General features: G+C 35.9%; 1 protein-coding gene across 2 annotated transcripts; it reads right to left on the reverse strand.

Annotated features, from left to right (window-relative positions):
- Positions 1 to 563: 563 nt before the first annotated feature.
- Positions 564 to 26076, reverse strand: LOC149844313 (protein PIN-LIKES 6-like). Of its 2 annotated transcripts, none has more exons than XM_090000496.1 (10): positions 25212 to 26076; positions 24586 to 24665; positions 21547 to 21671; positions 19391 to 19512; positions 18429 to 18620; positions 17592 to 17666; positions 4777 to 4877; positions 3429 to 3481; positions 2125 to 2319; positions 564 to 1045 (listed from the first exon to the last, which is right to left on the reverse strand). In XM_090000496.1, exons 1-10 carry the CDS (start codon positions 25386 to 25388, stop codon positions 924 to 926), a joined length of 1242 nt encoding a protein of 413 aa, XP_089856622.1. In that variant the 5' UTR covers positions 25389 to 26076; the 3' UTR covers positions 564 to 923. The 2 variants fall into 2 exon arrangements, with proteins under 2 accessions (XP_089856622.1, XP_089856621.1); XM_090000495.1 differs by having other exon boundaries at positions 4777 to 4979.
- Positions 26077 to 27196: the final 1120 nt, after the last annotated feature.

Genomic DNA, 27196 nt, shown 5'->3' on the forward strand with positions numbered 1-27196 from the left:
ACATTTAGATCATGTTTTTTCGATTAAAAAAAAAGAATTTTGAAGTGAAAAATTTAGACCGTTGATTTTCAAACCTTATAAAAACCTACCCGAAATCAGATATAAAATCAACATGTAAAACACATATGGTCCAATTTTTGAGAAAAAAACATGAAATAAACCCCCACCCCGCTAAAAAAAACCCATACAGCTATAGGCACTGATCAGTGTAGGCAGCTACACCCAACTCAATAAGTAGGTGAAGAGCCAATCAAAACCAGGTCTGACCTCACTTATTTTATCTATTTCATATGAAAACTAATATACTTAACCCCTTTTTTGTGAGTTTAATTAAGTATTTAATCCAAATCAAAATTAAGGTTTCTTTTCTTTCTTTTTCTTTTTTTTATAGATAATCATAATCATTGTAGAGACTCGTTACAGGTTGGAGAGTATTTTTTTTATTTTTCATTTTTTTTTTAAGTTCTTAGTAGATTGCTAATTTAGCAATAACTTAAGGTTACCGTAGATTGCAGCATAGATTCTCATAACCTCGCTTTGAAGCCCTGCACCATATACCATAATCACAATGGCCTACCACATCCAGACCGTTGGCTTTCCTTATTACTTATTCCAATAAAAGAGATATTCACAGCAATCTATAAAGATGATGTGAAAATAAATGATGCCAGTAAGGCATAAAGAGGTTCTCTCTCAACATGTACAATGATTATTCAAGGAGAACAAAGACAAGCACCATGTGCCCTGCCTCCCCACTTCTTCACTTCCGGAATGTCTCGCGGTCACTGCAATTCACCCTTGAGACAATGGAAAAAATGCCACTGACCAAGGAGTCTACCCAGCTACTTGTGGTGTTGCCATCTATGAGATTATATCAGTAGGACATGTCAGTCAAACATGGATTAGACTAGAAGCAGTCTGACCTAGAAGAGGATGCCAAGGTAGAGCACGATCCATCCTGCCATTGAGAAGACAGCAAAGATGTGAACCCAGAAAAGAACAGCAGCTGCTTCCTTGCTGCACCCTCTTAAATTAGCGACGGCACCTGTTCACCAAAATCGAAAAAACAACTGGAGTCAGTGATGTGATCATTCAGTGAACTTACAAGAGACCTGAAGGACAGTTAAGAAACTATAATTCAATCTCAGAACTGAAAGCAGGAGGATAAAATGTATATTCAATCATCAGCACATTCTTGTATCTTATAATGAGCCTATATTTCTGAAATGGAAAAATAATAAACTCGGTCATGTGACATCTGGGCAGGTAGATTCTGGTGAGAAAATAATATACGAGAAATGCAACAAAAACAGAGACTTTCAGACAAGTACTAAAGAAGAAAAGTAGCAGTAATAAAAAAGAAAGGCTGCAATCCATATCAAGCCTTATAAGTATGGGTCACGGCTTGCCCAAGTCATCTCAATCAATTCGGGTCAATTTGAAATACATGGCATGGAAAAATCATTTATCATGTTTCCAGCATGATCTTTCCAAATTCATTGGTTGAGTTGTGAGTTGATGAGAATCATGCTTGTCAAGCCTTCTGACTTGCTTGATGCCTGAAAGATAGCCTACTCAAATGTGTCACTGCTGCTCCATGAGATTGTCACCCATGTTTTCGAGAACATAGCCTCAACATGTTGGTCAGGTCGTACGTTTTGGTTTCTTCTTTTGCTTTTCTTGTTTCTTTCCTTGTGAGATCTCTCTCTCTCTCTCTCTCTCTCTCTCATGTTGTACTCGCATTTTTTGAAATTTAAACCTGATTAACAGGCACACAATTTCTGAATATTCCTTCATTGTTATAAACTGATTTAAAGGAACATGACTAGGGCAAGTCACCCAAGTCAAGTCAAGCTTGGCAGACATGAGACAATGTCCCAAATTTGCAAATCATGTATGGAAGGGCAATAGCTGAAAAACGAAGACAATTTTAAGAAGCATCCTCCAACAAGTAGAGTTACACTTGAGAAGCAACAGTTTAACTAAAAGATTATGTGGCTGTCAAAGGGAAGAGCAAAACCAAGCCTTTGCTGGAATCTGAGAAACAATTGATCACCATGCAGAAGGTTTCAAAATTTGAAACGAATAGCTTGCCACTAGAAAAGATTCTCTACTCGCACTTACCAGCCAACACAGATGTCGGCATTGAATGCTGCAGAAGAAGAACAAATCGAAACATCTTATCACCCTTTGGAAGAAAGCCAAGCCGATCAGCCAGAGTGACAATACCAAGCCCAGCTGGAGGAACCAACACCAGACGTCCAACTAAAATTGCAACAATTGTTTTAATTCCAAGTTTGGCACTTCCTGGACCTGGTCCTACAATAAAGAACACAAGTATATATTCAACAAGTAATCATTTCTGTAATAGCAGAAGGAAAAGGAATCCAAATATAAAATTCAACAACCAAGCAAAGACATCTGCAACTGAAGCTATGGAACCCAAAATAGGAGGTTTCACAGCTCAGTGAAAAATTGATTTTTTCCCCAGATTGATGATGATCAATATGTGAAATGAGTGTTAAAAAGCACATATAAAAGGATTCAATTAATAGTCAAAGTTAGAAATTTGAAGTGGCTAACAACAACACTAATGAATAAAAGTTAAAATTGCATTGTGGTCTTAAAAGCTAGGTACATGGCTTAATGCTAGAACCATTACACCCAGTGAATGGCTTCAAGCTTTAAAAATATAAAAGATATGTGTGCCCATGAAATGATTCAAATTCATGCGATGACCAGAGATCAATGACTATTGATAGTTGCATGACAGGAGAATTATTAGAACACCTCACGCTGACAGGCATACATTCCTAACCAACAGTCTACCCAAGTCCCACTTTAGTTTTCCCAAAGTTTGGTTTTCTGTAAGATCAGTAAATTTCATAATATTGGAAGTATATACAATTATACACAACATAGTTGAAACTGGTATTAAAAAGATACCAGTCTATTTCTCGGTTTTACAAGACTAAGTCCAAGGCAAATTCAGCAAATGACCTGACCATTCTCCTTTTACAGATCATGATTGACAAGATACCTAAAATCACATATTAGTGGGAAGATTTAAGAGTAAATCTTCATATTCTGGAATGAATCATGGCATGTTCCATACAGATGTATCACATAATGACTCAAATCCCTCTATAAGTCAACTTATGTAACTCTGACAAGAAAGATTCATCATCGTACTTCCATTAATAATTTGGACATAAAAACAGAACTAGTTTAAATGTGTCCACTGCATTTAAAAGAAAAGGCAAATCACAGAAATCTGTTCATGAGCTAGTAATTTAATTCTAACCAGAAGTTACTAAATTTTCTCCCTTTCACATTTTTATGGTAGCCACTGCCCCATCAGCCATCACATGCAAAAGCATTAACTTTCCCATGATAGATATAAAGCATTAATACATGATTGAACTTACCATCAACAAGATTGCCCCCCAAAGCCAACAGAATGCATGGAATCATGGCTCCTCTGTCAATCACATAAGATTGTCAGATACAGAAAAGAGAAAACTCAAAATTTCTTGCAGAACACCATTAACATTGAGACTGCCAAACTTTTTTTGCAGTTGACAATATTTTGAAACACTATGGTGACCCTTTATATTAATTATTAACCATGTCTACCATAGCAGATTAGTATTTTAAAATTTTAGCAGCACATTAGAAGTTGTCTTGCATTCTCAGTGTACAACTAGTAAATGTGTTTTAACCTACCATTAACTTGATGTTGACAATTAATATATGGGTATTTCAGAAACTGGTATGTGACAAAGAAGTTGATGAACTTGTTAACATTCACAAAAAGTTCGAATGTATGGAGAAAATGTAGTAACTGTGACATAATTTAGGGCTTGTTTGCATAAACCGGCAAATTGTGACAAGCATCATGCTTTGCAAGTTTCTGACAATAATAGCATTCAGGAAGCATGATATTCTGTCATGATCTGTAAGCTTCAATCAGTAGCATAAACTACAGAAAGTTCGATATATTATTATATTATCATGTTCTTTAGTTCATGTTCACGTTAGTATATTATTGTATTTAAGGTTCAATTAATAATATGAAGTAAAAACTGCATAAAACATGATATTCTGTGAAGGCAACACAAATTTTTGCTTCCTGATGAAAAAGATAAGCAATTCATACCAAGTCATCTCTGAGAGGAGCACTATTGTGTCAAGTGCTGGTTTTCAAAGGTAACTGGTCAGTCTGGATCAGGTCAGATTTGAAACCAGTCTAACCCGTAACCAATAGTACAAGTACCAGTACCAGTATCTGTGTTGTATCGTATCAGGATACTGCACCCTTCCAGAAGTACCCATGTTATATAGGTGTCAATTCTCTACACATATATCAATATTTAATACATACACAGCAGCCTTCCTACTAACTAGCAGGCTCCAATCCAAGAACCTTTGTGTATTCTATCTAGAGTCTCTGGAAAGCTCAAATACTCAGAAACATAATAATGTAATATACCTTTAATCCATGATTAGGGATTCTCAGATAGTCATCCAGGTTAAGTCAAGCAACTTGAGGCATGATTTGCATTAATAAAAGAACAAATAAATTTCAAAACATAGAAGTTAAGAACTTTAATAGTATATCAATAAGGATATGTTTGATCCATTGCATATTGGCATAAACACCACATTTAGATTCAAAGTGTATCATGCAAGTGTGATTTTAGTATTGATGAATAGCTTCATACTGAAGAATTACGGAACAAAATAGTTTCTGTCACAGGGCAATGAAGAACATACCCAAGAATGATACAGCTATCAGTTAAAAAGAAAAGCGGTGCATCATCTGCAAGAACCAAGTTTTTCAAGAATGGTACAGCACCAACTACCATTGCCAGAATCTGCACAACAAGATTGCAACTAAGTGAAAATCCACATATATCAATCATCAATCTTGAAATAGCTCGAACAGGTGATGACAAATTAAATCCAATAAAGGGTTTCTGCATAAGTCCAAAATCCAAAACAGAAAGTCAACAGGAAAGAAGATTTAGAGTCCAGATATCTCAAGACAATCATGTCAAAGTTAGCAATGCAATATTCAATAACATAGGTCGAAGCTGCAAAAATAGTTGACATAGGCAAATTTCAAACAAGCAACTAAAACATGTGCAACAAAAGCAGAAGGATCATTCACATCAAAGGGAAGACCATGCCACTAGGATTAAAAGTTAAAAGCAGCATTCTCCCAGAGTTAACTGTTACATGACTTGGTTTCGAGTTCCCCATTCATTAATTCCAAAAAACCAAGCCCATTCAGGTTGGAGATAAGGTCATTAGGATTGAAGATATGATTTTCTCCTACTGCTCCTTTCAATATGCTTCAACATCTTTGTATTGGGACGTGTTCAGATCTGGGTCATGGTTATCGGGTCATGGACATTGAGTTCCCTTGTGTTGGGTCAATTGTACTTACGTTTGTGTTCTTGTTTCCTATACTGCCCCATATTGTTGTATATTTTATTTGTTTACTAACAGGGGTATTTATGTTATGTAAAATTATTTCATGTTCAATATAAAATGAAAAGAGGAAGAGCACGACTCCCATAATGGGAATCGTGTGAGATTGCACCTCATCCAAGTACTTCAGCACCAAATCGAACTGCCACTTCTTCATGTGGTAATCCATGAATATCTCCATGGTTTTGACACTTGGTTTGCCTCCTTTCTTTGTTGCTTCCTCAAAAAGGGATTCCGCTTCATCGATCATGTCACAGCTTACATAAACAGAGATCAACACATTTGCCAACCTAAAATCATAGTTTAAGCATTTGGATTCCCATTCATCAAAGAATTCCCTGGCACCAGAGATATCACCGAACCTCAACAGGGATTGAAGCATGATTAGATAGCTCAGGTTTGTGGTCTGTGGAAATGCAGATTAAAAGCACCCCATACCCTGTTAACCTCTGATGAGTTACCCCTGCCTGTATACAGGCTCTTCAAAAAATGGATTCTGCTTCATCGATCATATGACGGCTTACATAGATAGAGATCAACACATTTGCTAACCTAAAATCATAGTTTAAGCATTTGGATTCCCATTCATCAAAGAATGCCCTGGCACCAGAGATATCACCGAACTTCATCAGGGATTGATGCATGATTAAATAGGTCAAGTTTGTGGTCTTTGGAAATGCAGATTTTAAAGCACCTCATACCCTATTAACCTTAGATGAGCTACCCAAGTGCCTGTATACAGGCTCATCAGAAAATGGAAAACCTCCTGATCCTTGTTGTCGCTCATTTTCTCCACCATGTCTAGTTTTATATTCTATGGTTTTAAGACCATGATCATCCACTTAGAAGAAAAACTCTTCAAGCCAAAGGATGTCAAGACTACATTATGCTTTGTCCTTGTTTCTCATCCCCTCCTTTGATCGATCATATGAATTTATCCATCTTATGCACTTGTACCTTCTACTTTCAAATCTTATTTTCAAAATCCCTGAAAAGGACTAAGTTGGTCATCTCATTGTACAAAGCAAGACCTACATATTTTGGCCTTATCTTGGGGCACCTCTTTTTTCCTTATGAAAATGAGCATCAAGAAAAAAATTCTTAAAAAAAGTTGCTGCAAAAAGAATAAAAGATGAGAAAAGTGCCAAAGAAAGAATGTGGTCATGTCATACCCTATGTTTCAAAAAGAAGAAAGAGAGCAACGTTGCAGAAAAAAAAAAAGCATTACTAAAACAACAATTTAAAAAAAAATGAAAAAATGTGAGAAAACTCTTAAAGTTTCAATGCTTCCTCTGTAATTGAAGATATCAAGCAAGAGATGCCCAGAATCCCTTACCTCTTTCTTTTCTTTGAGTCTCGCATTCAAGAATGTCGTATTCATCTTTCTTTGTTATCCCTTTTTAGCCTCGTAATACCCAAAGAACTTTTGTTGGCAGCATTAGCAGGGCTGAACTTCAAACAGAATGAGCAAAGAGTATGGTACATCGATTCGGGTGCAACAAACCATGTCACTGGTGATGTGGTAAGTTCTTTAAATTGATTCCATATTTTGGTAGAAGCAATATTATTACTGGAGATGGTACATGTCACCCCATAACTCATTCTAGAAGTGTGTCCATCCCTTTGTCTAATTATCATTCCATTCAGTCGTTCAAAGTTCTATGTGCTCCTAATATAAAGAAGGATATAGTGTCTGTGTCTACACTTTTTATGATACTAATTCTTACATAGAATTCACTCTCTCTTCTGTATATGTCAAAGACATTTGAACAAAGAAGACGTTCGTTGAAGAGGAGCGATGTGGGAACATGTGCATCTTCAAGGAAGACCTCTTGGTGGATCGTTCTCAATCAGAGTCAAGTTTGAAGCTCACAACGTCATCTTCTCCATGGGTTTTCAGCTTGTCCAAGTCTAATAAGCTATATGTTTGGCACAATCGATTAGGTCATTGTAGTCGTGTTTTTGTTGAGATATTGATTTCTAATGATTTGTTACCTAAATCTATTTTGAATCAGGAAATTGATGATCACATTTGTCCAAGTTGTCAAGTTTGTAAAAGATGTTCTTCCTTTCAGTTCATATAATAAAAGAGCTTTGAAACCTTATGAGATTGTACATTCTGATGTGTGGGACCCTACTCCAAGTGCTTTTTATGTTGGTAGCCGATATTATGTTATCTTTGTGGATGATCACTCTCGTTGTACTTGGATCATTTTATAAAGCATGTCCGAAGTATTTGATTTGTTTCAAAAAATTTATGCTTATGTTCAGAACCAATTTTCTTCTAACATCCTTAATTTCAAGTGTGATGGGGGTGTTGAATACTCAACGAAGGAATTTATTTGACTTCCTTCAAATTAATGGAATCAATCATAGAGTTTTGTACCTGCATACACCTCAAAAGAATGCCATTAATGAAAAGAAGCACTAGCATATTGTTAAGAGTGCTCTCTCAATGATTCATGCCAGTAATGTTTCCATCAAACTTTGGACAAAGGCTTTTCATACAACAGTTCATGTTATAAACAGATTTTCCACGAAGATTCCTCAAAATAGATCACCCTTTTATATTTTGTTTGGGATCCACCCAAGTTATGATGTCGAGCTGTTTTGGATGCATATGATATATACATATAGATAGTTCATAGAGAAATAAATTGACAATTATAAAGGTTTCAGTTGTTATGATGTTAAAACATGAAAGATTAAGATCTCAAGGAATGTTGTATTCAATGAGGTTAATTTTTCAGGTAATGCATATGGTTCTCTAGTGCAAAACGGCAGAATAGTTGAAAGTGTATAAACCCTGGTTGAGTGCATACCTCTTTCCATGCATAGATAATAAAGTTACAGATCAAGGAGAGACTTCATTATCACAGCTTGTTCAAGAAGGAATAATTCAAGAGACGTCACATGAGGATTTTGGTGAGCAGAACAATGTGAATAATGTAGAACCTAATGCTAGCAGGTACAAATAAGGCTATGTCTATTCAAGGAGCAAAGAAAGTGTTGATCATGGGCATACATAGGTGGGTGAAGAAAGTCAGCAAATTTCCATGAGAAGATCGGCTAGGGTGAGATACCATATTGAAAGATGTGTGAGTTATAAAAATTTCAGCATGGATTTTCAAGCATTCTTGACTCGAGTTGAGAAACATGAAGAACCTAAAATATTCCATCGTGAAATTCAACATATGGATTGAAGTCGTGAATGAAGAAATGGAGGCCTCATTGTGAAAATATCTTCAATCTTCCAAAAAATCAAGTCCAAAAATGACTTGATTAACCCACAATGATCACAATGGAAAATATGTGCACAAAGGCACAAAATAACACTCACAAACGGTCATAAGGGGACAAAGGCATATATAAAAAATATTATTGAAGAAGAATGCTCAGCAAAAGCATACAACTACAAGGGGAGTCATTCCCTCTTTATATACAAGGAGGAGAGGGCTGGCTAGCCATTGGGGCCAGTCTAACGGCTAGTCAGCCTTGGTCAAAGGCCATTCTTGACCAAAAAGAAAAATAAAGAAAATAAAAAAAGAAAATACAAACAAAACCTATATACACAAAATACTTAACAAAAATATATATATAGTTAAATATATATTTATTTACATAAAGTCTAAAATAATTTAACATCCTCCCTCAAACTTACAGTGCAATGACCGAAAGTTTGCCAAGAAAGAAATTGAATCAAGGAGAGCAGAGCGCCTTAGTGAAAAAGTCAACCAGTTGATATTCTGATGTTAAGTAAAGTAGATCTATAACTTTCTTAAGATATTCTTCTCTAATATAGTGGCAGTCCATCTTGATGTGCTTCGTCCGCTCATGAAAAGTGTGATTCTTAGCAATATATATTGCGCTTATGTTATCACAACATAACTTAGTGAGTCCTTGAACATGAACCCCCATATCTTCCAATAGCTGGCGAATCCAAACAATCTTTATAGTTGTAGTTGTCATGAATCTGTATTCGGCCTCAGTAAATTACAGATAGACATTTTGTTGCTTCTTGCACCTCCAAGAAATTAATGATTCACCTAAGAACACACAAAAACCAGTGGTGGAGTGACGGTTATTTGGATCACCTCCCCAAGAGTCAGTATAAGCAATTAGATTCAACTCATAAGATGAAGATAAAAATACTTCATTATTTATGGTTCCCTTTATATATCTGATAATTTGAAGAATTGTACTCATATAAACCGATGTAGGAGCATGCAGGAATTGACTTGCAACATGTACAAGATGTGAAATATCAAGTTTAGTGATGCTAAGATACATCAAAGATCCAACAAGTAGTCTGTATGTAGTGGGATCTTTTAGGACACTATCATCAATCTTCAATTTGGTTCCTACCACTTGAGGGGTTTTACAAATTTTATCATCTATAATTCTTGATCTATCAACAATCTCATATGTAAGTTTAGTTTGAGATAAGAAATAACCCCTGTAAGAGTAGGCAACCTTCGTACCTAAAAAGTATGTCAAAAATCCAAAGTCTAACATTTTGAATTTTTCTTTTAAAATAGACTTGATACTCTTAATCCCTTTAGTATCGTCACCTGTAATTAACATATCATCAACATATAATAATAAAATCTCGATTCCTACATTGGATTTCTTCACAAACAAGGCAGTGTCAGTATAACATGAAGTAAAACTATTTTCTATCATTAAACTATTAAACTAATCATACCAAGCCTTGGGAGCTTGTTTCAAACCGCAAAGAGCCTTCCGCAGATGAAGGACTTTACCTTTAGGAACTTTCATACCTAGAAGAACATCTATATAGACTTCTTCATTCAAGTCACAATTTAGAAAGGCATTTTTAACATCCATTTGATATATATTTCATCTTTTAATAAAAGCAATGGCAATAAGACACCTAACAGTAACCATACACGCAACGAGAGCAAAAGTTTCATCGTAGTCTATTCCATATTCTTGACTATACCCCTTGGCAACTAGACAGACTTTATACCTTTCAAAGGATCCATCACTCTTGGTCTTGACCTTAAAAACCCACCTACATCATATTGTCTTCTTTCCACGAGGTAGATCTCGAATTTCCCAAGTTTTAGCCTTTCTAAAAGCTCTAAGTTCATTATCCATGGCTTCCCTCCACTCTATAATTTTTTGAGCTTCTTCATAGTTTTTAGGTTCCACGTATGAATGAATGGCACTAAGGCAAGCTCTATGTTTAGTTGAAAATGCTTTATAGGATATAAATCTAGTAGGAATTCTTCTAGCTGTTTCGGACCTACGAGAATTTGGGTTATTCGTGGATGTAGGCTCATTAGTTTGATTATATTTCTCAATTGCACTTCTAAAAGTATCCCTATCTCTATGTGTATAGGTAATAGGATCAATAGATGTTCCCACTTCGGTAGGTTGATCAAGAGATTGATAATGAGAGTTGGTATTCTCTTCTATATTTTCATCATTACTAAGAGCATCATTATTTTTATATAGTACTTTATCATCATTAAAAATATCATCATTTCTAGATAACTCAAACAAAAAAGAGTAATCCACATTATCTCCATGAGGTTCACACTCTTCAAAACCACTAACATTTTCCAAAAAGGTTACATTTCTAAGAACATACAATTTATCATTTTTAATATCATAGCATCTAAAACCTTTTTGTGTTTCAGAATATCCAAAGAATGCACAAGAAATAGCTTTTGGTGAAAGCTTATCATTTTTGTCGGTAAGAACAAAACATCTGCATTAAAAAACTCCCAACCTATTGCAGTCAGGTTCTTTTTTATATAGAATTTCAAAAGGTGAGATCTTATTTAAATTTTTTTAAGAAAGACAATTTATAAGATAAACAGATGCAAGAGCCGCCTCGACCCAAAATCTTTTAGGAATATTTTGATAAGCAAAGTTCTAGTGGTTTCAATTATATGTCTATGTTTTCTTTTGGCTAAACCATTTTGTTAAGGTGTTTTGGGACAAGATTTTTGATGAACAATTCCATTAATTTCAAGATAATTTTTAAATTCATTTGAAAGATATTCACCTCCGAAGTCGATTCTAAGAATTTTTAAATTATCATTAAATTGATTTTTAATCAATATATGATAGGTCGTGAAAGGATGCAAAAACCTCATGTTTATGTTTAAGGAAGTATATCCAACAATATCTAGAGTAATCATCAACAAAAATGACATAATATGTGAATCCTCCTTTAGATATAATGGGTGTCGGTCCCCATACATCTGAATGCACAAGTTCAAACGGTTTGGATGTGAGCATAGATCTTCGTTCAAAAGGCAAATTTCTCATTTTCTTGAGAATACAATCATTATTACAAAGATCTTTAACAAAATATAAATAAGAAAGCTTGATAACATTAGGATGCCCAAGTCTTTTATGCCAAACATTTATATCTTTATGTTGGGCAAGATTACAAAAATAATGTTTAGAAACTCCATGTAATATAGATCTTCTTTCCTAGAGTCTTACCCAATCAACTTTATCCTGTACCCAATACTTATTTGATGAGAACTTGACATCACACCCATGGTTTGAGAGTTAAGAGACCGAAAGCAAATTTAAATTTAGTTTTGGTATAAATCTAACTTTGGGAATGAGAAAACCTTGTTTTTCAAAATTTCTAATTCCTTTTATTTCAAGAGAAGTGTCATCCGTGGTTGAAACAAAAGAAGGTGATATATTTTTTGTGCATTCGGAAAGAGAAAAAATATTTAGAGTTATATGGAAAGAGTCACCTGAATCTAAAAGCCAAGGAGTCTTACCGGGAGAAGAAGTTGATATGGCATCACCGAAAATTGATCCTTTGAAGAGGGGTTGAAGAGCCTTCATAACTTGACTCAACGACAATGCTCCATTGTTTGGAGTAGATAGACTCTCCTCCTTGTGTGGTTGAAATGTGGTTGACATGGCCACCACCTTCTTCTTCCACTTTGGACAAACCGACTTAATATGTTCCTGTTCTTTGCAAAAATGACAAATAATCTTTCCATATTCCCTTCCTTGGTTCCATCTTCCACTTTGGCCACCTTCTTCCCTCACTCCTTGATTTTGATTTTGAAATTTGTTGAAGTGAGGAAGCTTGTAAGTCTTCAAATTATTTCCCGATCTAGAAACGACATAAGTTCCTTTATTCTCATCCTTGGTTGAAGACATAGCTAAAACACTTTGATTGGATTTGCTCATTCCCAATCGAGTTTCTTCCCCACTTAGCTTAGTAAGAACATCTTCTAGAGGTGAAAAAGTGAAAGAAGATAAAAGAAGAGAAGATCTTATTTGCTCAAATTCGGGTCTAAGCCCATTCAAGAAATTGAAAAAATAATCTTCTTCTAATTGTTTGTATCGTAGCTCAATAGCTTCTCCACTCTACTTTGGTTCAAGGAGAGCAAGTTCATCCCAAATAGATGATAATTCGGCAAAATATTCTCTAATAGTCATCTCTCCTTGTTGAAGAGTTAAAGCCCTTCTTTGAAAATAGTATTTGTGAGACAAATCTCTCGAGGTATACATCCTCTCAAGATATTCCCAAACTTGAGATGCCTTGAATTTTAAAATATTGGTATTAATCCTAGTCTCAACCATAGAGAAAATCCAAGAAAGAATTTTATAATTTTTCATTTCTCATTCTTCATATTTCTTATTGTATTCTTCAAAAACTTTCACCCTTTCCTCTTCTTCAAGAACTTTTATTTCTCCCTTTTCAACTTTGGTAATTTTAGGCTCGGGTTCCATAATCGTGCCTTTAATGTAGCCCCAAAGCCCTTTTCCCTTGATATGTGCTTCCATATTTCTGGCCCGAACATGATAATTGGAGACGTTGAACTTGAATCCAAGAGAGAAATGTGAATCCTTTTCTGTCACGGAGAAGCTTTAGAGAGACAAGTGAATCTTCACGATCAAACACGCACCACAACGGGTTCTTTTTCAGCTATTTTGTAGCGCGCCAAAGAGGAAGGAACTTGCAAAGAAGACTTTCCACACAAAAACAAAAAAAATGAGGAGCAAACATGCTTCTCGAGGCAGCAACCACGATGACTGCAGCACACGCGCTTACTTATAGAGACCAAGCTCTGATACCATGTGAAAATATCTTCAATCTTCAAAAAAATCAAGTCCAAAAATGACTTGATTAACCCACAATGATCACAATGGAAAATATGTGCACAAAGGCACAAAATAACACTCACAAACAGTCACAAGTGCACAATGGCATATACAAAAAATATTATTGAAGAAGAATGCTCAGCAAAAGCATAAAACTACAAGGGGAGTCATCCTCTCTTTATATACAAAGAGAAGAGGGCTGGCTAGCCGTTGGGCCAGTTCCAACGACTCCAAATAGAGCCATTGGGGCCAGTCCAACGGCTGGTCAGCCTTGGTCAAAGGCCATTCTTGACCAAAAAGAAAAATAAAGAAAAAAAATACAAACAAAACCTATATACACAAAATACTTAACATATATATATATATATATATATATATCATACACAAAGTATATATATATAGTTAAATATATATGTATTTACATAAAGTCTACAATAATTTAACACTTATGAATGTCAAACCTGAGAAGTAGTCAAGAGATCTCCCGACAAGAATGTGGTTGGATAAAAATGTGTTTATAAAATAAAATATAAACCCAATAACAACATTGAAAGACATAAAACAAGTCTAGTTGCGAAAGGGTTTACACAGAAATATGTTCAGGATTATGAAGAGACATTTAATCATGTGGTAAAAATAGAGACAATATGTATTATCTTGTCTTTGACAGTAGATCATGGTTAAAAATTAAGTTAATTAGATGTCAAGAATGCATTCTTTCATGGAGATTTGAAGGAAGAGGTATACATGTAACAACTACCAAGTTACAGTGAGAATGACGCGAGAACTCATGTCTACAGATTAAAGAGAGAAATATATGGCCTGAAACAAGCTTCACGATCTTGGTTTGAAAGATTTTCCTTGAAAATTTAGAGATATTGTTTTTATTGATCTCTATTGGATCATTCATCGTTTATCTATAAAGGGGACGACTTCATTACCTTGCTTCTTATCTATGTGGATGATATAATTATCATCGAGAACTTTAATCAGCATATTGTTGAAGTAAAAGAGTTATTGAGTAGAAAATTCAAAATGAAAGGTCTTGGGGAGCTGCGGTACTTTATTGGTGTGGAGGTAAACAAGAAGCACAACAGTCTTGTTAAGTTATACGTATAATTTCATACATAGTTATATATATTCAAGATATATGTATATATAACTATAATTAATAATGTAATTTAGGTTGCCCACCAAGGGCATTTTGGTCATTTTATACATGTTAGAAAATAGGTTTTTTTTTATTCTTCTTCTTCTTTTAATTTTTTATATTTTATCTCATTATATAAGAGCATTCTTCTAAAATGCTTTCTTCTTATAGTCATTGGGATATGACTGTTGGTAGCCGCCCAACGTCTATTTGGAGGCTCCCTCTTAACCTCTTCTTATCTATATATAAGGGCTTAAGGCCCCTTGTATTTGTAAGCTTATTTGATGCTCCTTGATGAATAAATTCATTATTTTTAAGAACTGTCTCTCTTTTGATATTGTATGCACTCTTGTGCTTGTGTAAGCCTTAGTGCTTTTGGATTGTCCCATAGTGGACTTGTGCATGTGCACTTTGTGATTGCGTTCTTCATAAGCCCTTAGTGGTTTTTGTTCTTTGAACGATTTGTGGATGTGATTTGTGCCTCTTGAGTGAGGCGTGTGAAGGTAGGCGTTGCACCCATTGAAAATAAGATGAGAGAGAATCATTTAGAGTGGTTTGGACATATTCGGCGAAGGCCTAATGATGCTCAAGTTAGAAGGATGGAGAAATGGGAAAATATATTAGTTAAAAGAGGTCAGGGTAGGCCTAGGAAGACATGGATGGAGATGATAGGAAAGGATATGAATGCTTTGAACCTCACCGAGGACATGGCATTGGTTAGAAATGATTGGAGGAGAAGGATTCATGTGGAAGACCCAAAATGATTTTCTTTTTTGGTTCATATCGCCGACCCCAATTGTTTTGGGATGAAGGCGTAGTTGTTGTTGTGAGTGAGGCGTGTGAAGACTCCTTGTTTCATTACAAGTCTTATGCTAACCCAGCATAAGTACACAGTTGATCTACTCACCAAAACGGGAATGAAAGATTGTAAACATGTGTTAACTCCTAGTCCCATTCATCAGAGGCTTAGTGCAAGCGATGAAGATATATATGAAAATCCAACTCAGTACAGAAGTATATGTAATGAATCAATGGTGAACGAATACAATGCCAACAAAGGGCTACACAAGTGCACAACAAAACCGTGGTCTCTAATGGACCAAACACAATCTCATAAAAGAGAGAAGGAATATGAACTTTCACATAACACAAAGGAACAAAAGCCTATATAAAAAAGAATTTTTATAAACCTCACACAATATGCTTCTAAGAGCATAACATACAAGAGCATAGTGAGGCTCTACCTCACTTGAGGTGAGGGAGGCAGTCCAACAGTCATTGGACGGCCTCCCAACAGTCACATGGTGCATTAATTACAAAAGACAAAAAAAGAAAAAGACAAAATTACATGTCAGTCCCTAATGGACTGTACTAAATACATATACTTAAAAAGACCAAAATACCCCTTACTGATATACGTATATCAGTCAGGTATATGTACAGTATTTTAACAGTATAGTGGGTGTAAGTATCTCACTTTTACTCGACCTGATACTGTTTTTGTTGTTAATCAAGCATCACAATTCATGCATGAGCCCAAATCCACACACAAAACTTGTAAAAAGGATTTTGAGATATTTGAAAGGGACTATAGGAGATGGTTTGCTATATAGAAAGATGTCAAGTGGAGAAGATGTTTTGACTATCTTTGCTTATTCGGATGCAAATTGGACAGAATATCCAGATGAGAGAAGGTCAATATTAGGATATTGTGTTTTTATTGAAGGGAATTTAGTTTCTTGGAGTAGTGGAAACAAAAAGCGGTAGCCAGATCAAGTAATAAAGCTGAATATTGTTTCATGTTGTTGTAATAGCTGAAATAACGTGGATTAGACATCCTATGAATGATTTAGGAGAAGTTATTCCTAAGTCCGTATTACTTTGTGACAATCAAGGGGTGATCAACATATCTCTCAATTCTATTATCATGGAAAGACAAAACATATAGAGATTGATAAGCATTTCATTAGAAAGAAGATTGAAGATCAAGAGTTGGAAGCCAAATTTGTTGGGACAAAAAATCAGATTGTAGATCCGTTCACGAAAGGATTGACAAGACAAAGATTTTGGTTTTTGAAGGCCAAGTTGTCCATGGTGAAAGACCATGTACAACTTGAGGGAGGGTATTGAGACGTGTTCAGATCTGGGTCATGGATATTGAGTTCCCTTGTGTTGGGCCCATTGTACTTACGTTGTGTTCTTGTTTCCTATACTGCCCCTTATTGTTGTATATTTTATTTGTTTACTAACAAGGGTATTTATGTCATGTAACATTATTCCATGTTCAATATAAAATGAAAAGAGGAAGGGCACGACTCCTATATTGGGAATCGTGTGAGATTGCAGCCCCATACACAACGTCTTCTCTTCTCTTCTCTGCAGGTATTCTGGTTAAGAATTCCAGTTTATCACTTTGCACATGGATGTTGAAGTCTGGTTAGATACAAGATGGTCATAATTAGTTGTAGATATCTGTTGTGTGAGGCATCAGTTATCCTTGATGAAAGATGAAAAGAGCAATGGAAGTGGGGTCTAGGTTTAGGATTTCACTCATTCATAAATTCCTTGCAATTTTTTCAACAGGCATATTCCTTTTCATTTTTCCCCTTACGAAAGCCACCATGTAAAAACAAGGTGGACTGAACCACAACTAACTCATGGCAGACAAAATTCTGAGTTAACATGAAATGTAAAAAGTGAAATAATACCATGATAATATGTATGTATCCCATTTGAAAATACTGGACATACACAAAAAAATTGCAAGATTTACTTATTGAAGTAACTAAATATGTAAATTAACTATGAGAATTGGAATGTTCATACTTACAGAAGCAATAATTGGAGGCTGCAAAATTTGCTTAATCTTCAGCTTTTCAACAAGGAAGGAGAAGAAATTAACTATCTGCACAGAATAAGTAATGTCAGCACAAGAAATTTTTAGTTTTTTTATAAGCAAGAAAATTTATAGTAAACCAACAAACAACCATATCGGAAAACAAAGGTGTCCTGAAAATGTGTATAAAAGACCATCCAGGGACTTCCTTGAGCCAACACTGTCACAATTCAAGGTAAGGTATATGTTGACGAGAAAGGGGCTGATAGGACCAGACAGTAGATCAACTTGAATGCTGATGCTATAATGGTTTACATAGAATATGTTAATGCAATTTGTATGTCAGGGTTATCTTCACACTTCAGACTGTTGTGGTTCTATATTCTTGCAATTGCTACTGCAGGAAGATAAAAGGAAAGATGAAAATTGAGTTCCTGATTACACAAGAGAACTAAAAAAAACGACACTTAGAAACTCGGCATTTCCATACATTCAGATCTGACAGGGATTAAAGACACTAGTCATTGTCCGAAATTAGAGGACCATACTCATAGGATTATATAAAATAAATGACAAGAAACTTTACTTAAGTCAATCACTATCCACTCCTTTAACAAAATATCTCTTGTTTCATTTAATCTTATAACAGAGCCCTACTGTTTGTGTACTGAAGGATCCAATTTCCACCTCATCAAAAAAAAAAAAAAACTTCAATTATGTGATATGCTCAAAAAATAAGAATACAAAATCTCATATGAGGACCTTTATTCCTAACAAAAGCATAAAAAGAGCAAATCAATGGGATGGCTAAGTGATTAACAGAACATAAACCTTTTCTTTCTTTGTAATGTCTGTTGAGGCTTCTGCATCAGACACTCTAGGCAAAAGCAAAGGAACAGCTTCAGGCCCAGGATTCCTTGAAGCAATTTTGCTAGGACCCTTTCCTGCTTCAAGGCTTTCACAAGAATCTTCAGGAGGTGCCAGCATGCGAAACACGTATGTGTACAGAATGATAGCACCAACCTGCCATACAAATGCACCAGTTATTTGTATTAGGAGAGAATTTATGAAAGATAGAAACCCCTGGCTTATATGATGGAAGCAAGATAAGCAAGTTCAGTTAAAGAAGACAGTTTTATTTTATTGCCTGTTAACACACAAGGACACTTGACTTAGCATGCCTGTCTTGTATTGACACAAAAAATGACACAGACTTATCACCAGATACGCCACAACATTTCATGGACATGGTCACGTCTAGGAAAATAATTCACTATGAAACATCAACCGATGTGAGCACCCGGTACCATTCTCATATATGCTGAAAAGCTGGTAATGAAATTAAATTACCAAAATATGACTTTTTCCCATGTTGCTGTTACTATATTTGCTTATCTTTTAGACATTTATAACTCATAGACAAGAGGTTGCAAGAAAATCCACGAAGTTATAGTTCATGAATATTTGCATGTGTACCGGCTTGTGTGTGTTAATAGCATAAATCTATTTATATACTCGATCAGCTTTCTGGTTTATTTCTGAGAGTCAGGAACAATAGTAACAATCTCACAGAGGTGGCTCAAGACCACAAGCACAGGAAGATTACAATTAGGATAGTGTAATTATACAAATACTATGGTTACCTCAAGGACAAAAATCAGATCTACCCCAAACCAAGAACTTCGAAATAAGCATAAATAGAACAAATGGCAATGAAACAGATAATGATAAACAACAGAATAAAAACAAAAACTAGATTTGAATGAGCCACACGAAGGTTCAACTTTACCTACCCATTGACCAAAAGATATGTAGGCATTGCCATCTTGACTACATTTAAGAGAATCACCAAATGGGTTGGACTTGTCCCGACATAATGCTGCAATCAGGACAAGGGGTATGTTTCCAATGTTACCTGCACACAGAACATAAACTTAACAAGTATTAATAACAACAAAAATAACAAATCACCCAAAATCCAGTAAGCTGTTTGGGAAAAGATCCTAGACCATGAAAGTTTTATGTACAGATAAAACCATGAGAAATAATATACTCAAACTGCATCTTAGAAATTATCAAATATTTATAAATACAGCACAGAAACCAAATCCTCAGCAGATAGACACCGGGAAAAGAAAAAGGTAAAGCAGCTTGAAAAGCCATCAAGCAGGCACATTCTGGAACCACATTGCAAGTGCTTTAGTTGGCTAACAACGTTAAATATGAATATGAAGGTCAAAATTCTGATCCAATATTAAGAAGGGTAGCTGCTTTTTACCAGTCTGTGGCCTTGTCTTGTTACGTATTGTGAGATAAATAGGTAAGTTATCCACAGCTCAAGATAATATTTGTAATACCAGTTGTAACCCAACTAGCTAAACATTTTAATCTTGTCTCCATACATCACTTACACACACATCATGGTTTCTGATGAATGTATACTGCATGTATTCAATAAAGAATCAAAGATCTAAACCGGTATTTTAACTGCTTCATTGAATGATCAAGCATACTTAGCTAGAAAATTAAAATTAGAGTTTTAGACCCAAGTTGCATTCATAGTCATAAGTGAAAAACAAGGAGATAATCTTAGTTTCCCTAAAAAAGACGCATCTCTCAAGAAGTTGGTTTCCAAAACTGAAGTCTTTGTGCCAAAATCACATGTAACTCAAATTAAAATAAAGAGATTTGATTACCAAAACTCAGGAACATAATTTCCTAACTGGTAAGACTATAAACATTTAAACCAGTCCAGGAAGGCCCTTCAGTGGATTATCACGTTTCTGCCTTGTGGGCTTTATTTAGGTCAGTTAAAATCTATTTTGCATTCTAGCATCTATAGCCTTGTAACAAGTTTTATCAAAGGAATGCTGACCTGCGTGAAACCTGAGTCTAGACTGAAGGGTTTGTATTTGCATTTTCGTTAAATGGACATGCATTTAACAGGAGATGAATCAATGAATCAATGAACCTTCATTGGTTACCCAACATAGCCGCTTAGCATAAAAGGGGCATATCAACCAAGACTGGTGAATCGGTTGCCATTCTCTGGCACATTGACCATACTTCTCTTTTCCTATTTGCATCATATATATTCAGATCATGTACTACATATTTCATTGCCTAATCCATTAATGCTCCCCAAACACTTCTTTACTTCAACCAAAATGTTTCCTTGTCATTTCCACTTCAAGGACCATAATTTTCACTTTCCACTATTTTTAAAGTCCCTTCCTACCAAGCAACATTGCCCATGCCAATCTATGTTACAAAGACACGAACACAAATTCACAATTTTTCGAAAAATAGGATACGAAGATATGGATTTTTAAATTATTCCATTGATTCATTTCAATATTTTGATATATAAAAAATATTTACTAATGAATTTTAATTTAAGTAATTTAAAATATAAAATAACATTCATATGTGCCAACACATCATATTTCATGCCGTGTCCCATAGATACGGGGCCGTAAATGGCGTCTCCCTGTGACATAGATGTCAATAAACTATTTTGAAATACAAGAATATTGAATATGAACATTACATGGTTGCATCAGAACATTCAAATTATGGTATTCATCTACAAGGATTTCACTGCAAAACAGTTTGCTAAACAAGTAAAGGGTCTATCCCAGCACATTTTTCACTTTGCATTTATGGTGATCAATATGTAAGTGGCTTTATTGGAGACATTCTTCGAATATGGACAGATTTCTCAATAAAAATTGTAGAATTCATATTTTATAACAAGCAAAGGGAAAAAGTACGAGTATAGGATGTCAATCACATGACCAGGCTGGCAAACATGAAGTAAATTTAAAACAATACTATCTAAATAGTACTAGAAAATAACACCAGAAAGTATCCAAAATATAAATGAACACAAGGAAGAAAAACACAAATTATAAGAGAAACACAAGTTCTGAAAAAATTAATTTCTTACCAACTCCAATTTGTATGATAGTGAACTTGAAGTAGGGGTATGGGGGACGAATCACAAGAGCAACAAGAAGACCTATGAGGGAGCCAGATATCGTGCCCAGAACAACATTCACAGGAATAAACCACCTGAAGCAAAAGATGTCATTAGCACAATAACAAAACTTTTGGTGGAAAAAATCATTTTTAGACCATCAGGGCAATGCAAGACATTATGAAATTGCAACCCAATATCGTAATAAGAGTTATATGTGTAAACAAAAGAATTTCTATTACACTGACTAGGTAATATTACAGAGCCCAAATAAACCAAGTCGACCAACATGCTTTTTCAGGAAAATAAGAAATCAAGCACGCAGTTGCATAAATTTTTGAAGAGACTAGAGACTAATATAAATGCCTCAAGATACCAAAAGATAAAAGTAACAAGGTACTATAGAGCAGCAGATTGCCACTAAGCAGCTCCAATTTTTCTATTTTGTGTAACATAGATTATGTGCCTCTTGATCTATTCAAAGAAGTTCTGAGCACCAAGCTACGAGCCCAGCCATCTATGCTTTAAAATTCACAGATAATCTCCAATCTACTAAGAGAAAAATACCTATTGAGACCGGATAGATAGATAGACAGGAAAAAATGCCTAAAATATCTTCATTTAGAATACAAGTTTTTATTCAAAAGCAATTTGCTTAGGCAATGAATGGCCTGTTAACTAAAACGAGAAAGAATTGTAAACAAGGAAAGAATTTCTAAATAAGGAATCCCATAACTAGGGGTGGACATCAGCGGAGTATTTATAGTGCTTTAGGGTACCAGGATAGAAATGGCCCAAGCCCGATAAGAGTCGGGCCAACCCGAGACAAACCTGTTTACTAGTCGGGCTTAAATGGCCCGGCTTGAGCCAAACAAGAACCTGGGTCATGCTTTTGGTGGGTCTGGGCTTGGGTTGGGCGTCAATGGGCCCCCAGTTGGGCCAGCCTGGCTAGGCCCGATATCCAACCCTACCGATAAAATGATTCCATTGTCTTCTAGGATAAGAATGATTTATAAAGAATCATCAACCAAATTTACGTCTTTGTCTAACCATTTGATTATGCATATTCCCCAGGCACATTTGCATGGTTTTCCATACATATCTACCTGTCAGTTTCCTCCACCTTTCCCCTTAGCTGACAAGCAAAAAACACGAAACTCATAATCCAGTGCCTCCTCCACGACTCTAAGACTTCTTAGCCAAGAGAAAAAGAAAACACTGCAAAATAACATAATCACTAACATAATAATTCAATTTACCACCTGAACAGTGACTATAATGGTTTTGTATTGAAGAAAATAATATTAGAGTCCTGGCTATATTTGATAGGCCTCGTGCTAAGACAACTACTCTCAGACGACTCCTAATCAGTACTCATAACAGGCCTTCACTAGAATGCAACACTTTCACATATATTTGAATCCCAACTGCAGTCAGTGCCACCACCCAATCAGTACTCGTAAGAGGCCTTGACTAGAACGCATCATTTCTGTAGATATTGAATCCTATACTCTTGGCTCATCTGGTCATACCAGGTGAAACCAAGGTTGCCAAACTAGGAAGCGGATGCGGGGAACGATATGGGAAGCGGAAGCGAGGCATTTTAAAATTTATACGAAGCGGGAAGCGAAGTTTCAATTTAAAAGCGAAATATGAATAAAAAATGAAGCAATATGGAATCAAACAATAAACAAATAAAAACTAAAATAAAATTGATTGTTCTTAAATTTCATGATTTTTCTATAAAAGAGTTAATTTTTTGTTAAAATCTAACAATGATGGTTACCAATTTAAAGAAAGTACATGGAAAGTGAGTGAAAGCATGAGAGATAATACATGAAAAAGATGAAAGGAAATGTGAAAAAAGCATATAGTATGCATAGACCATGTGTATGAGAAGCATAGAAGAAGCGTGGAGGAATCGAGCTTCCCATGAAGTTTCGGAAGCGAGGAGTACCGTGCTTCCGAAGCGAGTTTCCGGGAAGAGAGCTTCCCACCTACCTAAGAAGCTTCCGGTAACTCTGGGTGAAACCTTGACTGGCATTTTTTATTAAGGCGTCCCAGGCTCAGGCTTTATCATTTTCCTATGGATTCAGCTCAAATGAAGGCCTATAATCTGTTTTCCAGTTTTCCTCAAAACTTTGTAAAAGAGAAATCTGATGTCCCTCCTATGAAAATACCACATTGAGAAGTTCCTCAAAAAGGTTTGCAATACATATTAGTTCCTTTGATGCTTGCGTGCTTCTTGATAAGAATCAATCATCAAAGCTCTAAAAATGGACAGAACTGACAAGGCTACTCGATGGGAAAGAAATTTTTTTCCATCTAAAGGAGACAACCCTCTAAAAGTACTTCTGGGATAAATTTTCCCTCTAAAATAAACGAAATTTTCATGATCTTGCAACTTCTATTTCTATAAAGAACTATTCTCAGCATTTCAATATCAAATTCCTTGTGGAAGATTGATTCTTCTCTAGGCCAACCATCAAATATAATGAGATCAGATCAGCTATGTACACTCTAATGAATACCGTCTTACAGAGGCCTACAAAAGAAGTTAAAAAAACAAAAGTTTCCCTACTAAATTCAACTAACTCAACAGCAAGAGAAAGAAAAAAATAAAAAATCTCTCAATAAGTAGATGCATTAAAAATGTACGGAAGCACAAAATATGATCACAAAGCCTGTGGTTCTCAGAAAAACTGGTGAATAAAGGTCTTTGTAGGAATTTCCACTTCCAAATAAGAATTTCACACTCACCATGAATGCACAATCATACGCTTCATGAAATATGACAAGGTATCGTTTACTAGAAAACACATCGAACAATCATAAAAGTTCAACATGCATAACATATAACCTGACAAGCTTCAAGACGGGAAAGCAATACCATCAAATACCAATTGATACATTCCAAAAGAACAGAAGTTTTGCTTTCAACACAAAGCAAACAGCTGAAGAACCCACTAAAAGGGCGACAAGATGGTGAGCAAGAGAACAAATACCTACCACTCCAACATTTTCTGTACTGTGACGGCTCGACCAAGTTGAGAGAATATGAGGCATGGAAGAAGCAGAGAAAACACCAACTGCAAAAAAGTATTGTTTACCAAGCAATGAGATGTGATACCACGGCACCGAATTACTAATTAAGAGTAGGAGAGGGAAAAACAAAAAAAGCAAGACGAGTTAGAATTCAGAAAAACTTCAAGATTTTTTTGTCACTCCTCCCTCCATAGATAGAAGAGATTAAAATCATAAAAAGCAAAAAAAGGAAAATAGATCCCAAATTCTACAAAATTCCCCAAGCCAGATTAAAATTTTAGCCGGAAGATAGGTAAGATGAAATCAATTCGTTTTCTCCACAGATGACTTGACAATATGAAATGCATTCACAGAAAGCAAAAGAACAAAAAAAGAAAAAAGATTAAGAGAGCACATTCAAATTTGCCCCACCCCACCCAAAAAAAAAAAGCCTAGAAATCATTGTTGTTCGTCCACATTGCAGAATATCAACAACAATTTTCTTAAACATTCCATTAAAACCAAAACATCATGAAAAATCGGGGTCGGGCAACGGAAAGCTGTCGCAATTAAAAAAAAAAAAGAACTGGCGGACAGGAAATCAAGCTCACCCCGTTGAGCAGCTTCCGGCCGTTGGCAGGAAGGATATTGACGTACTTGGAGGCCATGAGGAACCCCAAGAAGCACATTGAGAAGACCTTCGCTATCGGTAGCACGGCGAACTTCATCGTCGACAGCAGCGACTCACCGCCCTCGCTCATCAGCTTATCCAACAAAACCTTAGACATCTCTCCTCTGTCTCACACCCCGAATCTCCTTCTCCTCACACGAACAACGCTTCCCAACTCCCTAAACGGACAAAAATTCTGCTCCTCCAGAAACCATATCTTTCACCTTCTTATGCTCTTGCAGAGACCTACCTTCACTCTCCCCTTCTAAAATCACAGGCTACTTCTGATTCTCCTCTTTCGTTCCTACTTTCCCGCTAAATCTCAAACTCTGAGATTTTTTTTCTTTTTCCTTTTTTTGAGGAAACTGTCAGTTATATGTAAAGTGTAATGTGTATGAATCTTGATACACTTTCCAATCAGTGCACCTCTCTCTCTCTCTCTCTCTCTCTCTCTCTCTCTCTCTCTCTAACACACACACACACACATATACAGAGTAGGACTCTTTTAAGGGAAACGGGAGAAGAGAGTCGATCCTTCGTGTATCTTCCTCAGTTTCTCTCTCTATATCTCATTGACGCAGAAAAAATGGTTGGCCAGCTGCAAGGTCTCTGCTGTTATCAAGAAATAAAGCCCACCGCTGCTTTGACACTTGTCCGTCGTTTATTGGGTTTGGATTGCGCTCTTTCGACCCACCTTCCCTTCCGCATCGTCCTTCAGGTCAATGAACACGATGGGAATCACGTGTCTCAACCAGTACGGCCTTACCTCCCAACCGGTGGCTATCACCCCCCAACGGTGGGAGGCGAAAACCTACACGGCAGTGGCTGAGATTTATATCAACGGCAGACAAAATTTTCTTTATAATTTGATTTTCTTTTTCTTTTTTTTAGTTTTTATCTGCTAAAACAAATCAAAATTTGAAATAACCAAAACAACAAAAAATAATAATACGTAAAATGTGAAAAAGAGTTTTTAATGAGATATATCAGATAAAAATATGCATGCATAACACAAACTCGTGATATCACGCGACTTGAAATACCATGATTATATGAACGTTTTAAATCGCTGGCAAAATATCAGGGTGTTTTCAGAAACTTGTGAGCGGCGGTGGCTGCTAGGGTGGGGGTTGGTGAGGAACTATTCAATCTATCACGATATTGCTGTGGCTTGTACAATACATTTGATTTTTAGAGACGTATAGACTAGCTTCTTGCGCATGGCATCACCTCATCGCAGGCTTCTTTTACAAACACAACCGGGAAGTCACCCATCAGCTCTTTCTGGGCTTGCACCCAAGACTAGCTCCCCAAGGTCTAGCATCGTCGGCCTTACGTTCAAGCCCAGTGGGCTGAAAAAACTTAAAGGCAAAGCAACCCAAAAACCAATCTTTGCAGCCCAACATCCACAAGGGGCAGATGAATCAACTGTACAAATTTGACATATTCTGTTGGTACGAATACCTGAGTTTAAAGCGTAACTCTAAAGAACCAACAAGGGGCTCCACTTGTCTGGCAGGAACAGTTAGTGCACGTCACCTTGTATTGGGACGTTGCAAGTTCCAATCCCAATGGTATGGTTGTATAACTGGTAGGGGACTGCCTAACCCCAGCTTTCTCTGTCAAAAAAAAAAAAAAACTTTAAAGATACGGTCAGGATTAAATTAAATTAAATTGTGTTAGGTGTAAGCAACAAAAAAAGCATGACATAATGTACCATTCCTTAATATAGTTTTATGATAGTGGGAAGGAGGATCTAGCATAACATGGATCTGTACAGGGTTCTCACCTTTTGACACTATAGTTTTGTTCCTAAGTGATGACACAGATCTAATGATGCTAAGCGTTTATGATATTTTATTGCAAATACCGGTTGCCACCAAATAAAGCATTAAAGAACACAAACAGCTTTCTCTTGCCTCTTGT

The sequence above is a fragment of the Nuphar pumila genome, chromosome 3, assembly GCF_984573655.1.
Source record: "Nuphar pumila chromosome 3, dmNupPumi1.hap1.1, whole genome shotgun sequence".
Classification (NCBI taxonomy): domain Eukaryota; kingdom Viridiplantae; phylum Streptophyta; class Magnoliopsida; order Nymphaeales; family Nymphaeaceae; genus Nuphar; species Nuphar pumila.

Bases quoted from the DNA above. Each gene is read 5' to 3' on its own strand.
- LOC149844313 (XM_090000495.1), bottom strand. From the start codon at position 25,388: ATGTCTAAGGTTTTGTTGGATAAGCTGATGAGCGAGGGCGGTGAGTCG. The intron at 2,320-3,428 runs GTAAGTTCAATC...TCTTTATTGTAG, and splicing joins GGGGGGCAATCTTGTTGATG to GACCAGGTCCAGGAAGTGCC. The intron at 1,046-2,124 runs GTAAGTGCGAGT...TTTGGTGAACAG, and splicing joins GCCGACATCTGTGTTGGCTG to GTGCCGTCGCTAATTTAAGA.